Source organism: Schistocerca nitens, chromosome 4, assembly GCF_023898315.1.
Source record: "Schistocerca nitens isolate TAMUIC-IGC-003100 chromosome 4, iqSchNite1.1, whole genome shotgun sequence".
NCBI classification, from domain to species: domain Eukaryota; kingdom Metazoa; phylum Arthropoda; class Insecta; order Orthoptera; family Acrididae; genus Schistocerca; species Schistocerca nitens.
This window is the reverse complement of record NC_064617.1, coordinates 485,474,360-485,488,102: the sequence shown is the minus strand read 5'-3', so window position 1 is coordinate 485,488,102 and position 13,743 is coordinate 485,474,360. Positions and strand designations below refer to the sequence as shown.

The 13,743-nt window shown below is 38.9% G+C and overlaps 1 protein-coding gene across 5 annotated transcripts in view; it reads right to left on the bottom strand.

Annotated features, from left to right (window-relative positions):
- The window catches only part of LOC126251314 (uncharacterized), a 214,016-nt gene that overhangs the window by 53,552 nt on the left and 146,721 nt on the right, over positions 1 to 13,743 (bottom strand). For all 5 annotated transcript variants that reach the window (XM_049951641.1, XM_049951640.1, XM_049951639.1 and 2 more), the window contains one exon: positions 11,742 to 11,868. In XM_049951641.1, the coding sequence (XP_049807598.1) occupies positions 11,742 to 11,868 (127 nt within the window). The remainder of the gene's footprint in view (positions 1 to 11,741; positions 11,869 to 13,743) is intronic.

Sequence of the window (13,743 nt, the reverse complement as noted above, 5' to 3'; positions counted from 1 at the left end):
TTGCAAGACCATATTTTTTGTTTTTCAAGGAGATGGGCCCTGCAGGTCCCGTTACCTGTACCATCACTGGTAAGCAAGTGTTTTGTGTATTAACATCAGTCTGACCCATCAACAGAAAGGATGTGGGGGCAGCATCATTTTTATGCAAGACTGTGCTCCTCTGCACATTGCAGAGCCAGTGAAGTAACTGCTGCATAAACGTTTTGGAAATACTAGAAGTATCAGCTGTCATTTTCCTACAGCCTGACCAGCCAGATCGCCTGATGTTAATCTGCATGACTTCTGGCTGTGGGATTATCTGAAAGACACTGTGATCAGTGTTCTGATACAAACATAACTGAATCAAAGGTATGCATTGTGACATTCTGAATATGATTCCTGGGGCACTCCTGTTGGTCATGTAACATGGTGTTTCTAGATTTCAACTCATGGCAGAAAATGATGGACAGCACACTGAATGTGTCTCAAGCCAGACACAAAAAAATTAAAAACCAACTTCATTGCTGCTTTTTATGCGGTTTCAAGCTCAGGACAGTTGAACCCAATGTCACTGCTGCTTTTTATGCAGTTTTTGGCCTCAAGACAATTAAAACCCAATGTTGGTTATGATGGTACTGGGCACTATACATTGAAGTACTTGTTACACTCAGCTTAATTGAGTGGCCCAGACATGTGGCTGATCTCAATGTTTGGCTACATTTTTCGTCATAGGATGGTGCCAGCTCTCACCTGTCATAAACTCAATTTTTAAGCTGGCAAAAAATATAACAAAACGCAGGCAGGTATTGCAGTGAAATTTAAAATATTGAGTCACTCACACTGACTTATAATTTGAATAAGTAGTTTATTTTTCTTCAATATATTCACTACACACTAAAAATGTAGTCTGAGGGGCTCTTAAGTAAGGGCAGCCATTAATAATTGATGCTATAAGACTTCACTATAAGATTCACATGTTGCGATCACGGCACTCGACAGTCTGTTCACAATTCACAAAATACACTCTTGTTTGCTGTCCTAAACCACTATATTGCGATCCACTTTATTGCTTTCGAACGTCGCTATATACATACTTGTCCTTGGATGTGTCTACCCCAGATGGGCGGCACATCCGGCTCTTAGTGCCGCTCAGAACAAACTCCCCCCCATCAGAGATGGCCACCCTATGCACCCTCGAAACGACTGCCTAACTCAAAACAATGTTTGACAAAAAAATTATGAATATTCTAAAACTAGACACAAAAAGACATATGATACACTGAAAAATATGGATATTTTCTGGGCAATAACAATTTAAAGTCCAATTTTTCATACCTGCCACTGGTTTTCACAAATAATGTTCTTATGGCATGATTTTGCTTTTCCCAGATTTTTTGGATACTAAACAAAATAAACAATTGAAAATACTTACTTATATCTTATGCTCCTTATACTTACTTAACTACTTATACTTACTTAACTACTCATCTACCTCTTTCAACTTTAAAACCCTGCCACTAGTTTTGTCTCTTTAAATTTATTTATTACCCAAAACAGATTCTCTCAGGCGAATCCTATATTCCAACCTCTCGTTCAAAAATGGTACTTATTCAGCTAAATCGGCTATGAATGCACAATGCAGCTCTACTAGCTGCATCCGTAAACACTTTGTTCATATTAATCGGCCAAAGTATTGCCAAGATATTAGCTTTTGAACTTTCACAAATTTACAATTTTTATGACGACTATAACTTTTAAACTATTATATATATTTGTTGTGCATCTAGATAATTTAGTTTCACATATTTTTCCGTCCATGAGTGCCAACTCGCATCTCTGTGTCACTCTTAGTTTTGTTTATATCAATTTTTATCTGGCATACAAATTTCACCTAGCACGCAAACTCAGCCATAGGTGCCCCTGCCAACTCCCACTCGGGTTTTTTCAAGGCTGCGTAAATACTAGCCGCTCGCCATGGCCCCGTAGGAACCGCCAGCCATGTGCTCTGCAGTGGGAAACTGCCGCTCTAAACTCCCACCACAGCTTGTATGCTCACAAATTTTGCTTTTTATGTGGTTTTTGGCCTTAGGACAGTGAAAACTGATTTTTTCCATTCAAAGTGGTATGACTTGGCCGTGGTGGATGGGCTTATCGAACTAGCAGGACTACAATAGTTGAACGTCAAACTTGATCCGTCATGCATATTGCACAGTACGGTTGGTTTAACGTGCAACTCACACCATAGCTGTCACACTGGAATGCAGCTGTCATTTGTAGCCGAATCCATTTATGTTATGACGCTTGCAGCACCATCTACTGCAGGGATTAACATCTCACTTATTCTGAGTGTGAGAACTCATGTCCGCTCACATTCTAAGTCACATGCAGAGCAGTTGCAGTGAGGTGGGGAGCACAGGAAATGTGCACACATTATGTGGTTGCAACAACATGAGAGAAGTGCCAACTGTGGAACTGGTGTGAGGAATCTTAGCATTTTACACGAAAGTTAGCTTTGCAGAATGTTCAAGTGTTCCATAAGAAGATTATTACTTTCAGGAAGGCACTACACAACTTATCATGTGAAACAAGGAAGCGGAAAACAAAGTACGCTCTCTGAGGAGGAGGAAACATTAAGTGAGTGTGCTGGTCTGATGAGCTTCAAAACAGCATTAATTTTAACGAAGTCTTTGTGCTCTTTCACAAATGTTGATTTCATGAATAAATACTTGGTAGTTGCTGCTGAATATTTATGTCCACTTGAAGTAGAAAATTCTCGCATTGCGCTGTTATCAAAGGTGAGAATCGCTGGTCCCGCGCAGGTTATGGCAGACAACATTCACAGCCCTGCTTGCAAAATATTTTGTGTGTGTTGCATGTTCTTTAGCACTCTATAAAAGTGTAGATATCACAGGCACAGAGCTGTGATATTCCTAGCAGCCTTGAAGAAAGTGTGGAAATACACATTTGTCACTGAATTTATTAGTTCGTGTGTCTACACATGGAGTGAGAGTCATGCTGGTGGGAAACAAGATCGGGATTCATAGCACAATTTAATGGGAAAATGAAAAAGCTTTGAGTACTCAATTTGCACTGAACTGCAGTTTTACATATCTGATCTGTAAATCAATAAGGAATATAAATACAGTCTAAATTTCTTCTAGTGTTTCCCTGAGGACCAATTTCTCCAATTTCCTCATTAACACAAGTCTCTACACTCTCCCCACCCACCCACCAATTTTTTGTGACGATGGAAGGGGGTACAGTACGCCCTGCTTGCAGGCCTGCTTTCACCATCTGCTCATGCAGCACAAAGCTCTAATGTGTTGGTAAAATTTTCATTGAATTTTTTTTTTTTTTTGGTAACTTTTCGCCCTTCTTTGATAATATTCCATTCAAATTTTACTTCATTCTGTGAATTTTTTTTAATACAGTGTTTTGAAACAGGAGCTATTTATAATCACCCTGTACTTAAAGGAAGATTTATTAGGGATCCATAGTTTAATATAAATCAGGTTATAATCTGAAGGCATACCTTCAACAGGTATTTAGATGTGCACCTAGATGAACAATGAACATTCAACCCCCACACGTGGAAAGGGAGTTGTATGGTGGAGAAAATTACTAACATGGCACAAAGGTTTCATTTGCCCAAACTTTACTATACCATGAGTCTATATAAATTGTAATTGTGGGCTATGGTGCCAGTACTTAGCCACACAGGTAGTAACTGGTGAGATCTGTCACTGTGGTCAGGAAAGTTCAGCGAGGAACACTGGCACAATTATGTGGGGTCTTTGGCTTCACTTCTATGGATAAATTGGTAAAAAATAGTCTCGATTGCACAGTTGTTCGAGTGTCATCGAGACTAATTTTACTTAACTGACAGATTGCTGTTTGCCAATAATGTTATCTAGAACTTCTATGGGTGTCCTAACAATATTAATGAGCATTTGTCCCCTGAACCTACACATAAGAAAAAAGGCTGCCATCTATTGGCTGGAAAAAAAGGTGCAAAAAGAGACGTGAAATTCTTGGGGAAATGGCAACAAATTCATTAGCAATAAATAATGTAAAATTTCAGAATGCCAGCAGAAAAAGTCACCAGACACAGGAAGAAGAACATTTCAATTCCTTCCTGATGTAAATGAAAGGCATCAGGTAACATTCTGACCCAAGTAGGGGAGTGGTCAATTATCTTTCTGGACATAGGCCATTTCCTACATATCTGTACAGAATCAGTGAGAGGGGAATAAGCAGTTGTGACTGTGGCAAACTTGGCATTCCAGATCAGGGCCTATGAAAATCTTCCTTAGTTGAAGATCCAGCAAATGACTTCTAGCACGTGTTAAGAAGTAAAACTGTGTATGACATAAATAGGGCAAAAGAGGAACTCCACCATTGCAGTCCTAAGTCTGGGGCCTCATCTCACAAGTGATGGGGAAGGAGGAAGGGGGGGGGGGGGGGGAGTAACACCTTGTAAATAAAGCTGGGTCCATTTGGCTCCGGATGGTAGCACCTGGTGAGGGCCCTTGTCTAGGTTTACTGGGTGAAACCTGGTCAACAGTCTCTCAAAGGTGGAAGGGAAACTCAGATTGCCAACATCAGAGAGAGTGGAAGAACCACATTCAGGTCTCACAACCTTGGTTGTATTTTCTTGTGGGCCGTGGGCTACTCCCAAAATAACTTTCATCACTCATGGAAGTGTGTGATGTAAACTATTTTATGCTAGGTGGATAGTCCACCGTACGCCAGTACATCAACAGACATTTTTATTCTGAGGAGCCTGCAACATCACACAGACAAGTCATAGCGTCTTGGAACCTCACCCAAATTTCAATAACAACAATCAACATACTTAGCAACTTTTAATGTAAACTCATTGTTGAAGATGGAAAAAGTATTACAACATACTCGTAGCAGCCACTCAAAGAAATGCTATACATGGATACATATACCTTCAACACCAAAGGTTTTAGGATGTGCAAAGGCAAAGTAGGACCGTGTGTGATGAAAAAAGTGCCACATCTTGGGACAGCCTCTATAATAGAGAAAAATATCTTAAACCCAATAGTTGACTTTGATTCCCCATTGGAAAGATACTCATTTCTTACATTCACAATCACAAACAAAATCTACACACTCATCAGTGCCCATGTCCCTATAAATGAAGATAACAAGAAAAACAAAGAAAATGTGGAAACCTTTTGGAACCCACTAGATGACATTATTCAGAAAATTACTGATAAAAACTTCATCATTCTTCTTGGAGACTGTAATACACAGATTGGTAAAGAAAAAATGTAAGAAAATTGTTGGAGATTATCCTGCCCATAAAAGTCCAAACAGAACTTTGCCAAGCACACCACCTAATTCTTAAATTTATAGTTTTCAAAACACTATCATGAAAACAAATGATATGGACATCTCCAATTCTAAACCCAGGATAATTTCAATTTGATCATGTGACAATCAAGGCAATTTATCGCAAAGAAATCATGATGATAGGGTACTCGGGGAAGCAAACTTGGATGTGGACCACCACCTCTCTAAAATTAAGTTCAAAGTCATCCCGAACAGGAAATGCAGCATGAAACAAAACAAGGGTCAAAAATACAGCACCAAAAAAATATTAAAATCAGATGAATTCATAAAAGCAACAGAAACAGTTCAGACTCAAAGTTAGGAGGATATCAAGGAAAATCTCTTTACTATGGCCGAATGAATAGCACCCAATATAAAAAGCAAAAAGCATGCCTGGTGGTTGCTAGAATATGATGCCCTCCGTGAAACAAGAAAACAGGCATTGTAAAATTGGTAATCACAGAAAACAGAAGAAAGCAATTAACTATCATTAGATCATTAGGGTTAGAAAAGTGGTAGATAGAAGTATAAAGTGGATTAATGAAAGTCATGAAAACAGATCTCTTTCCCAAATTGATGAAGAATTTACTAAAAAAACACACAAAAAGCTTTCACAGAATGTTCAAACAAAGGTTATCAAGATAGGAAGCTCCCACCCTCCAAATTCGAGCTGTAAATGGGACCATTGCTCACAAAGACACACAAAATTGCAAGATACTAGCATGTACTTTGAGAAGCTCCTGAATTGTGAACCCATCCTTGAAAAATTTGAATCTATCCCAAATAACAGTCAGAAGCTGGATTCAGAACCACCAGCGTCTGAAGAACGACAAAAGATAATTTCAGAACTGAAAAATAACAAAGCATACAGAGGAAACCAAACAGTAACCGAAATATGGAAAAAATCTGACAAAAATGCAATTACATCCCTTTAATGTGTTTTAGATAAAATCTGGAAAGAAGAAGAGATCCCTGCAGAATGGATAACAGCTCTCATTCACTTGATCCACAAGGAAAGCTTAAAGACAAGCCCCAACAATTATAGAGGAATATCACTACTGGATGTAACATAACAAGATTCTTTCTGAAGTCCTTTTGAACTGGGCAGAGCCAGAATTGGAACCACAAGTCGGAGAATGCCATGATGATTATAGAAAGGGCAGATCATGCTCAGAACAAATACTAGAACTCAAAAACGTTATGATATACCACAAATCACGAGCACAGACATATGTACTCTCCTCTGTTGATTTCAAAAAAGCGTATAATTCAACTCACAGAGAATCTCTTTTAGCAGTCCTGAAAGAAATGAATTTGGATAAGAAAACAACTAATACCATAAAAACAATGCTTAAAAATACATTTTTGAAAGTTAAATTAATAGGTGAACTATCAGAACCCTTCGAAATAAAAATGGGTGTGCAACAGGGGGATGGGCTCTCACCATTGCTGTTCAATTGTGTGCTTGAGACAGTAATCGGAGAATGGAACATATATATATATGAGTGGTACAACATTGGGTTGCAAAAAGAAGAACCTTAAAGTAAATTGCATTGTCTTTGTAGATGATATGGCCCTGTTTGCTGAAACAGTGAAAGAAGCACAGGGATAAATCCTTGAACTCAAGAAACAAGCAGTTAAAATAGATCTTCACACCGCCTTTGGAAAAAACTAAAATTATGACAAACATTAAGAACTAACAAACACCTCAAAGTCCAAGAATAAAAGACTGAAATAGTAAAGGAATTTAAATATCTCTGAGAATAGATTAGATGGAATGCTGGAGAAAGCAAAGCAATGGAATCCACAGAAAAACTTGAACTGGCCTTCCAACTAACAAAAGATACCTTAAAAAAGGGGACCCAAAACCATATATCACAAGACAGTGATTAAGCCAGTAGTTCTGTGTGCAGCAAAAAACACTAAACATTAACTTCAGAGGCCAAATGGAGAAACTTGAGATAAAGGGGAGAAAAATTTTAAGGAAAATCATACAACCGAAAGTCCAAGGTAATAAGACAGTACACATAAAAAATGAAACTCCCTACAAGCAAATCTAAAAACTTTCAGATACAATGCCAAAAAGAAGGATAAATTTTTATGGGCATTTTCTCAGAATGAACTCTTAACAGATTAACCAAACAAATCTTCGAGTTGTTCCATAAAATTTCGGGCATGCAGCTCCATAAATTTCACTTCTAACATTTTGGCTGCATCTTCGGAGTGTGCCAAGGTGACTGATGCTCCAGCACTTGCTCCTTCCTTTTAAACTTGTGGATTGCACCACTGTGCATGCGGCCACAGTACACAAGGTCCAGAGACGCTGATTGGTATAATAGAGCACACATGAAATTAGATCTATGACAGTTGCCACAAGGTGATATACTCGTAGATGAATCACTGCGAGCTGCACCATCATGACGTCTTTGTGAGTTTATCACAGAAAGTGCCGGATTCCATGATTTGCCTAAGCTGAAGCTGCTACCTCTATTAATCAAATTCATCGCCAACCGAATTTCGATTGCTTATTTCTCTAGTAACTCCCAGAAAGATGAATTTCGACGTTATCGTGTGTCATAGAGTGCCCAGTGTCAATATAGTGCTCTGCCACTAGTGATTTATTAGGTTGTAAGACTTGAGTGTACCTGCGGTGCTCTGTGCGTCTCCCATGGATTGTACGTATTGTCTGTCTGATGTATGAAAAACCACACTCACAGGAGATCTTGTGAACCCTAGGTTTCCAAAGCACTAAATCATCTTCAACCAAACCCAGGAGTGCTGCTGTCTTTGGTGAAGGGCGGAAAATCACTTCCACTTTGTGTTTACTGAGGATCCATCCTATTTTTGCCAATAGGCTTCCCACATATGGAAGAAAAGCCATGGATTTAAAACTTTCTGTGTCTTCTTCTGCATCCCTTATACCCGCTGCTGGTTTCGTTTGTAGTGCCTTATGTGGGACGCCTATCATCAAAAATAGGACGGATCCTCAGCAAACACAAAGTGAAAGTTATTTCCTGCCCTCCACCAGAGACAGCAGCACTCCTGGGTTCCATTAAAGATGATTTGGTGCTTCGGAAGCCTGGGGTTTACAAGATCTCCTGTAAGTGTGGCCATTCACAAATCATTTAGGCAACATGTACAGTCCTTGAGAGATGCAAGAGATACACAAAACACTGCAAGTACACTCAGCTCTTACAATGTAATAAACTGGCAGTGGCAAAGCACTGCGTTGATAATGGGCACTCTACGGCATACAATAACATAAAAATTTTAGCATCGACTTCATCTTTCTGGGACTCAACAGTGAAAGAAGCAATCGAAAATCAGTTGGCAGTGAATTTAATAGAGATGGTGGCTTCAGCTTCGGACAAATCATGGAATCTGACACTTTCTATGATAAACTCACAAAGACGTCGCTACAGCGCAGCTCACAGTGATAAATCGATATCACCATGTTGATCAACCGCTCAGCCATAAATTTAATTTCATGCTTGTGTTATATGTCTTTGCCACCAATCAACATCTCTGGCACCTTGTGTATCTGTGGCCACATGCGCAGTGGCGCGGTCCGCAGTTTTAAAACGACACAGCAAGTGCCGGAGTGTCAGTCACCTCAGCTCACTCTGAAGATGGCTGGATGGTATACATCCGAAATTTTATGGAACATCAGCTCACTCTGAAGATGGCTGGATAGTATACATCCGAAATTTTATGGAACAATCATTACGCCATGGAAATATGAAGATGCAAATCTTTGAGTTTTTCCATAACCGCAAAACAAAACTCAACTGGTTTAAAGAAACTCAAAAAGACCTACTAGAACTAAAGATTTCAGCAAAAATCACTAATCAATCAAACAGCTAAATTAATTACTAAAGGTGAAAATATAAGGTTCCAAGACAAATCTACACAAAAATCCAAACACATCATCTCAGAAGAAGGGAAGAAGAGAAGATCAGAAAGAATGAAGAAATACTGGGCATAGACAAAAGAACAATACACACAAAAAAAATGATTGATCCAATGCACCCCGAAGATGGTGAAGCGAAAGAAGAGGAAGGAGAAGAAGAACAACAAAATAGAACTTTGATACATTACATGCTTTAGCTGATACTTCCCAGAAAAAGCAAGATGTTATAACTGGACACAGACACCACAGCAGAGACAAGTAAGACCAGTGTATGGCCCTAAGGATTGCAAATTAATTCCGATAGCTCCATGATCGCTTTGCACAGCAACAGAAGAGTGAAGGGACGGAACCTCAAGTATACCTAAGAAGACTGAGAAGACTCAGTGAAATATGTCTTGAGGCAGCAAAATATTGCTGGACCTGATAAGAGTGGCATATCTGGTACGGAATGTCGAGAGAAGCTACATATATTCTGATAGTAGTAAATTGTGTGTGTGTGTGTGTGTGTGTGTGAGTGTGCGCGCATGTGTGTGTGAGTGTGCGTGCGCGCGCGCGCGCGCACGCGCGCATGTGCCTCTCCATCTCAGACTACAGTAAAGAGAAATATAGTGTAGTTGCATAAGACAATGTAATATTTAACTGTTCTCCAAGGGTCAGTGACCCTGACATTATAATATATTACTGTAGTAGAAGTATTAGTATAGAAGATCAATTTGAATTCTGGAGAATGTACAAACATGGAAGGCAATCTGACCCTATAACTTTTCTTAGAACAAAGGTTAAGGAATGGCAAACCTAAGTTTACAGCTTTTATAGATCTGGCGAAAGCTTTTGACAATGTCAATTGGAATACACTCTTTGAAATTCTGAATGTAAAATGGGTAAAATACAGGGATCAAATGTTATATTCAACTTGTACAGAAACCATTCTGCATTTGTAAGAATTTAAAAATGTGAAAGGGAAGCAGTGTAGTTGACAAGGGTTTGTGACAGGCTTGTAGCCTATCCCTAATGTTATTCAATCTGCACACTGAGCAAGCAATAATGGTGAAGGAATCAAAGTTAAGGGAGAAGAAATAAAAACATTATTATCGGCCAATGACACTGTAATTGTATCAGAGAGCAAATGACTTAGAAGAGCTGTTGAACAGCATGGGCAGTGCCTTGAAAGGAGGACATAAGATGAATACTAACAAAAGCAAAACACGGGTAATGGAATGTACTTTCATTAAATCAGTTGGTGATGAGGAAATTAGATTACAAAACAAGATACCAAGAGTAGCAGATGAGCTTCGCTGGGCAGTAAAATAAAACACGACAGGCGAAGCAGAGAGGACATAAAATGTAGACTGTCAATGGCAAGAAAAGCATTTCTGAAGAAGCGAAATTTGTTAAAACCAAATATGGATTTAAGTGTAAGGAAGTTTTTACTGAAGGCATTTGCAGAAGTGTCCATGGAAATGAAACATGGATGATAAACAGTTTAGACAAAAAGGGAGCAGAAGCGTTTGAAATGTGGGCTACAGAAGAATGCTGAAGATTAGATGGGTAGGTAATGTAATCAATGAGGTGGTACAGAACAGAACTGAAGAGTAAAGAAATCTGAAATTGGTTGCCATCAGAAAGACATTATGGGATCACCAGTTTAGTATTGGAGAGTGGGGCCACAGGAAAACTACATGCAGAGAGCGTACCATCTGAATATTAGAGCAATAATAGTAGAAAGAAATAAAGATAAGAAAAACATAAACAGCATAAATTTAATTCAATGTTTAGAATAATTTTTAAAAAATTCATGGAAAGGAAAATGGATTATCATGAAAATTAATTTACAAGCAATTCTTTACATAATGGTGCACTGTTGTCATCAAGAAAGTGGACTATGATAAACAAGTCAAAGTAACATAAAATGTAGGAAGACTTATTTCCAAAGATGTGACAATTTGAAGCTTATGCACCTACACAAAAAGACAAAAGTGTAATGCTTCAATTTTAAATGAGTACAAAACAAATGCCCAAATTCACATATTTGGAGTCTACAACATTCAGTGTATCATTACATAACATTTCTTAATTTGTGCCCATGTCAGACTGAAGCAATGCAATTTTAAGCTTTTCATATAGAGGCGCACTCTTTAAATCGTCACAAACCACAGGAGATATCAATCTTTGTACAGCTACAAGCTCTTGCTGATATTGTGTGGACTGTTGGTTCAGTCTTAAGTTGTCTGATGGTGCACTGGAAAATAAAGCCAGTTTGCAACAAAATATAAAATAAGTATTATAGTGGAACATTGGTACTTCATGTTTCATTTTTAACATGTCTATGTTCTGATGGAATATTCTGCAAATAACAACTTCATTGCTATATTATTAAGTCTAGAATAACATAGCTCTTAACGCTGTCTTCATTGGGAACAAGATCATACGTATAGCATTTTTTATGTGAAAATGAATAAAGAGAGATTGTTTAATGCAGAGGGATACTCACCACAGTGTTCCATTTGAGAAACTATCTCACTGGCAAGCAAATGACAGTTTGTTCCTAAGCCTGGATATTCTTTAAGTGGAACTGCGTAGCGTATTCTATACACTTCTGCAATGAGGTGTAGAAGATCCTGTGCAAAACAAATAAATGAATAAAAAAGTGGCACTTACGACTCATTACACAAAAAGTACATGTTTTACAAGAGTGATATTAAATATGACAACACTTCTGGCATCCTTAATAGTTTTGGTGCCCAAATAGCAATATTCATCTAATGTTTTTAGTCTCTCATTTCTTTTATTGATATTTATGTTACAGATACTTTATTTCTGAGATACCATCCATTCTGTTAAACTTATTTAACAAGCTTTTTGTTGCTTCTGACAGAATTACAAATCACTGACAAACTAAAAATTTTCATTTCCTCTCCCTGAACTTTAGTTTCCTTTCTGAATTTCTACTTGGTTTAAGATGTAAAATAAGGCGAAGGCAACCACTACATTATAGTGGATCAATGCGTGGAGCACAGAAACACACGAAACAAAACAGCATTCACAATAGCCTTCAAGCAATATCTCTTTTTCTATAGCTTGAAAGCTAGTGCAAATGCTATCTCCTGTTGCATGTTTCTGTGCTCCATACATCGATCCACTGTAAGTCAGGGGTTGGGTTTCCCTTATTTTACGTATGGGTCCACCCAGCAAATTTCCATTATTGTTTCTCACTGGTTTTTTGAATTCTATAAATTTCCTACACTATCTGGTATATGTGGGATTAAACAAACTTTAAGTGTTATTATACTGTTAACTATTACATGGTTTCGCCTATGTGGCCATTCTGAAGTGTAAAATAGAATGCATTAAATGCATATACCTGACTTACAGTCAATGTATCTGTCTACGTCAAACAAAATATATTCTTAACAAAAACACATGGAAGGGGCTACAACCCTATCTCACTCCCTTCTCAATGACCGGTTCCTTTTCTTGTCCTTAAACTCATAGATATTTGCAGTCTGATTTCTGTAAAGTTTCAGACAGCCTTCAGCTGCCTGTACTTTATCCATCTTCCCTTCACACTTCCAAAGAGTGTATTCCCCCCATTATAAAAAGCTTTCTCTAGAATCGTAATATGCTACAAATATGGATTTGCCTCTCACCACTCTATCATTTAAGATACACTTAGTGCTTAATGTTCCCACACACAGTAGTTCCATTGCGGAGCTTGTCATTCACAGATGCAGTACACAAGGTAATTCCTGAAACTCGTGACTGATCTAATTGATTTGGGTGGTTAGCGACGTAATGTGGGCACTGCACGATTTCTTTGTGCTAGTTCCTGTTTCCGAGTTGTTCTGTAATCTACAGGAACTGATATTTGCCATGATCATACAATGTAAGCTTTCACGGCCAGTATTGTCTTCACTTAAAACTTCCAGACTGATAGGCCATGGTCGAAGTATAAAACTCGACCCTGACATTTCGTCTCCAACTGCGGGAGACATCCTCGGAGGCCGCTGTACCTCCGAGGATGTCTCCTGCAGTCTGAGACGAAACGTCAGGGGAGAGTTTTATACTTCGACCACAGCCTATCAGCCTGGGAGTTTAAAGTGATGGTATTTGCCATGGTATCTTATTACTGCGTATAAAGGTCATTGTCTTCCTGAGACAACAGGCAGACTTAGGCAGCACTATCTATTGCTTCCCCCCCTGAACCATAGACCTTGCCCTTGGTGGGGAGGCTTGCATGCCTCAGCGATACAGATAGCCGTACCGTAGGTGCAACCACAACGGAGGCGTATCTGTTGAGAGGCCAGACAAACGTATGGTTCCTGAAGAGGGGCAGCAGCCTTTTCAGTAGTTGCAGGGGGCAACAGTCTGGATGATTGACTGATCTGGCCTTGTAACAATAACCAAAACGGCCTTGCTGTGCTGGTACTGCGAACGGCTGAAAGTAAAGGGGAAACTACGGCCGTAATTTTTCCCGAGTGCATGCAGCTCTACTG